Genomic DNA, 4,405 nt, shown 5'->3' on the forward strand with positions numbered 1-4,405 from the left:
CAGCTGGAAGAAGAAGCCTTGCCTGCACACGCAGACACATGGTAGCAACCCTCCGGAGGCTCCTAGGTGGGCATCTCGGGAACGTGCTCAACGACAGTGCCCAAGCACAGAAGTGACGACGGAGGTTCTACCGGCAGGGGCCGGGATGAGCCTACAGTAAGCGGAGGCACCACAAGTGCCGGAGCATCGTGGTTGAGCGCTGCTTGCACCATATGCACCGGGATGGCCGTCACGGGGACGAGCTCGTCGACGCACCCCGTGCACTGGGGAGGCGAGGTGGCCGCCGACGCAGCCAGCTTGGGCTTGGAGCACGCACCAGCGAGGAGAGGCGCCGCGGCCGTCGGCAGCAGGCCACACGTGGTGCCGACGAGGGGAGCCTCAACGGCTGGTGGTGGGGCCTAGAAGACCGCCTCAGAGAGGACCGGGCGCTTCACGGACAACTGACCACGAACAGCCTTGCCGGACTTGTGGGCGGCAAGGGAAGCTGCAGCGAGTGTGGAGGCTGGAGCAGTTGGCCACAGCATGCCATGGTCACATGAGTTTATTTCACAAGCTGTACGTATTTATAAACTTGGAATAACATATACCTCTTCTTTTCAAATTCCCCTTCATACTTTCCTATTGCAGTAGCTACTCCCACATGTCAGTCTAACGTGGTTGGCTTTGGCTATGGCAAAGCAAAATTCGTTCATTGCAAGAAAAACTAAAGGCCAAAGTCTACTTCCCAGACTTTTTAAATAGAAGTATGACCTACAAAACCGAATGGAGGGATTCTGTTTGTCAGCAAGATAACTGCAACTTAATAAAGTTGCCTTTTTTCTCATAAAGATACAATTGTTCAACATTTGCATTCGGGACAGAGTTGCATCTGTCAGTTCGGATTAATAGGTTTAGTGGGCAGTGAGTATATTAGAATCGCAACTCATCGAGCACACAAGGACACATTTGCACCTACTGGCTACATAACCAAACGATGCATATACGCGTCCACAATTTATTAAGTGCACCATAAACATTCTGACCCGTGTAGAAATCATCATGTTCCGTCTAGTTAACTAACAATCTAAATATAGCAATTGGAAGAATCACATCAGCCAGTTCTGCTCGTGTTGATGCAGTCCGTTGGCCGATGAGACCTCCATGAGCCGCTCTCGCATTAGCCGATTGCAGATGTAGAATGTGGTAAGCTGGAAAGGGCGTCCAGTTTTTAAATAGCGGCATGGCACACATCAGGCACAAGGCAGCACACTAGAACAAAGGACTTGATGGATCGAACTGTACTGGGAGGAGAGCTAGACGGCAAAACGAAAAATCCAATCTATGCCTTAATATACATATAGGGGACTCAATGTAACAGATGCTACCATGCAAACCACATTAAACAAGGCTGTGTGTTCCAGCCTTCATATGGAGTTCAAGCACCGAAAACATGGCAGTAGTATAGCGCTGCTGTCAGGACTCCTGGAATGTATGGTTACTGTGCTCCTCCCCTGCAGCACCACTGCCACCATCAGTTACACCTTTCGGAAAGCTGGCGCTGTTTCTGGCTACTAGGTTAAGAGTATGGGGAATAGGAAGAAGCTCTGTTACCATTACTACTTCTGTTTCGTCCGGCTGTAGTGCTCCTCGTGGTCTTTGGACGAGCTTTGCGACCCTGAAAGAGAAAATGACCAGAAAGCGTCAGGTGAATCACATCCTTTTGTGGTACTATGTTGCAGAGTATTACTACTTTGTATTCTCTGAAGGGAAATCTTAGAAATTATTTGCCCTTCATGCAACAAATATTCAGTCCAGCCAGCGACTACATGTAGAAAACACATAACGATAGCCAGCAAATGTGACAGAAATACTATTTATCCAGGAATCTCTCGCAAAATAATCAACACTTCAATCAAGTTTTTATAGAATGTCAAGAGCTGGATATGGTCAAGACGCAGATTATATTCAATATAAAGGTAGAGAAGAAATTTAAAAGGAGAAGAACACATATCACTTGCATCCAGTTAGTGTAAAGAACATCACAAATATCACCATATGACGTTTGTCATGCACCGGTGGACAAGTTGGAAGATAAAGGACCCCTCAGTATACAACCAGTTTACAGTTAACACTGATTCATGAACTCTTTCATCCAATCAGCCATAGCATTTCCAACATCACAAATTCAATTAGCCTGCTGTTCTAAACTAGTACTACCTCTGTCCATAAAAGAATGTCAAAAGTTTGTCTAAATTCGGATGGATCTAGACATCTTTTAGTGTATAGATACATCCAAATTTGGACAAACCTTCGACATCCTTTTATGGAGGGAGGGAGTAGCATTTTCTTTAGATTCATATGGCGTCATAAAACCTAAGCCCCAGCTCCAGTTCTTACTGAAATCAAGGTTTGTTAGTGCAAGCATAAATTCAGCATCCTCCCACAGAGCTGACATCATTTGGCAATTTATATGGCCTGAAGACCAGCAGGACATTCAGCGAGTGCAGATTTCAGAGACAACTCACTAAGCATGAGACTAATTTATCACATGCGTAATGTCGTTTCAGACAACATCATGATGTAAAAAATCAATAATTCTACATTTGCACCAAAAAATGAAAGATCTCAGAATAATTAACTTTGCATCAGCAAAACATGATGACGCCCCAGAATGCCAGAACTATAGTGAAGAACATTATATTGTGTATATGAACTTCCTGATGAATCAAATCTCTGAACAATCACAAAGAGCCGAACCGAGTGCAAAACCTAATAAGTTCCTAAGCTAACATGAATAATAGATGTGGACGAGTTGACATCACACGTGCATTTGCAAACAAGGCTTAATTGGTAGATGCTTCTTAACAACTGAATATACATACCAATGTAAGAGAAACATAATCATACCGTTTTAGATTTTACCTCTACCACACATATTGAGTATTCTGGAACCAGCTCTGCCTTGAGTCCTAGTCCTAGACAGTAAGGCATTGCCAAATTTCATCCAGCGGGACTAATGGTTTTTTCATAGTGGAAATTCCGCAAAAGACAATTATTGTAAATTGTAAGCATCATGTGCTGAAGACTACCACAAGTTATTAATGATTAACAGAGCTATCAAATATTTTAGTGCATAAATTCTTCACATTATTTAGTAAATAATGAATATAAAGTTGAAGTGCCTGGTTTGAGATATAGCATTAATTTCTTCTTCTGTGAAACTAATGTGCCACTGAAGTTGCTTTAATGATGCAAAAACAAACAAATTTTAGAGTTATTCATCTACTAGCTAGTACACCATACATAATTAGCAGATGAAGATACCTGTATATAGAAGTAATTAATTACCTAGATACATCAAAAGTACAGTAGGTTATTTAACTGGTAACTTCTAGTGAGGCTTCACGAGGACACTTCCTCAAGAAGGTGTCACTCCACTCACATCAACAATACCCGCTAGCCTATCCACACCAATTAAACGGCATAGGCAGTTGTATGAAAGAAGCCAAGAACCACCACTTGTGATGCCACACAAATGGAAGCACTGAGACTGAGATCCAGTAAAGGGGAACAGGCAATTTTGAGATTTGAGACAGCAGTTCTGATAGCAGATGCCTGAAAATAGATGGCGCGTTGTACCTTGCCCATGCACTTCTCGAGGTGCGGGGCGAAGCGGCCGGCGACGACGGGGCGGCCGCAGTTCATGCAGTCGACGACATCGGCGGCGATGGCGGGGTGCATCTGGCCGAAGACGTCGGGCGCGCCCTTGTTCCCCCCTCCTCCCCCGGCCCCGCGGGTGGCGCCTCCGTCCTCGGCGCCGGGGTGGTCGGCGGCGGCGCGCGCGGCCCAGGCACGGAGCTCCTCCTCCTCTGCGTCGACGCTGCGGTCCAGGCCGAGGCGCGCGATGCGGTGGCACTCCGACGCGACGTCCGCCACCGCGAGGTCGAGGAGCTCCTCGAAGCAGCTCAGAGCGAGCTGCGCGCGCGCACGCACCAGGGGAAGGAGAGTGGGAGGGAATTCGTCAGTCAAAATCGCGAGAGGGGATTTGGGAAATTTGGGGCTGTACCTGGGATCGAGGGCTGACGGGGGCGTCGTTGGAGGACGACATAGCGGCGGTTGGTTTCTGCTCTTTCTTTGTATTTGAGGGTTTTGTAGACTGGTGACGATTATTTTGTTCGAAGACAGAACTGTTGAGAAAGAGTAAAATGCATGGGGCATCCTTAAATTTGCCGGCGGGGTTCGAAGTGATCACTGTACATCGACTGTATGTCTAGCCGGCATTTAGACCAATGGGTACGTGTGCCCATGGGCACCCGGCCCGAATGGATAGGGTATGGGTCTCGATGTTCGCTCATGGAATGATCCATGGGCAACCCGATTAGTCATGGATCGGGCATGGATATCAGTCTATGCCCACGGGTTGCCG

The 4,405-nt window shown here is 46.7% G+C and overlaps 1 protein-coding gene across 2 annotated transcripts; it reads right to left on the reverse strand.

The window, feature by feature from the left end:
• Positions 1-1,302: 1,302 nt before the first annotated feature.
• LOC124646420 (SAGA-associated factor 11-like) lies at positions 1,303-4,100 on the reverse strand. 2 transcript variants are annotated; one of them, XM_047186535.1, is made up of 4 exons: positions 4,046-4,100; positions 3,619-3,954; positions 1,591-1,654; positions 1,303-1,490 (listed from the first exon to the last, which is right to left on the reverse strand). In XM_047186535.1, the coding sequence occupies exons 1-4, from the start codon at positions 4,085-4,087 to the stop codon at positions 1,453-1,455; spliced, it is 480 nt and encodes a 159-aa protein (XP_047042491.1). In that variant the 5' UTR covers positions 4,088-4,100; the 3' UTR covers positions 1,303-1,452. The 2 variants fall into 2 exon arrangements, with proteins under 2 accessions (XP_047042491.1, XP_047042490.1); XM_047186534.1 differs by having other exon boundaries at positions 1,303-1,501.
• Between the last annotated feature and the right edge of the window lie 305 nt (positions 4,101-4,405).

This window comes from Lolium rigidum, chromosome 4 (assembly GCF_022539505.1).
Source record: "Lolium rigidum isolate FL_2022 chromosome 4, APGP_CSIRO_Lrig_0.1, whole genome shotgun sequence".
Taxonomy (NCBI): Eukaryota; Viridiplantae; Streptophyta; class Magnoliopsida; order Poales; family Poaceae; genus Lolium; species Lolium rigidum.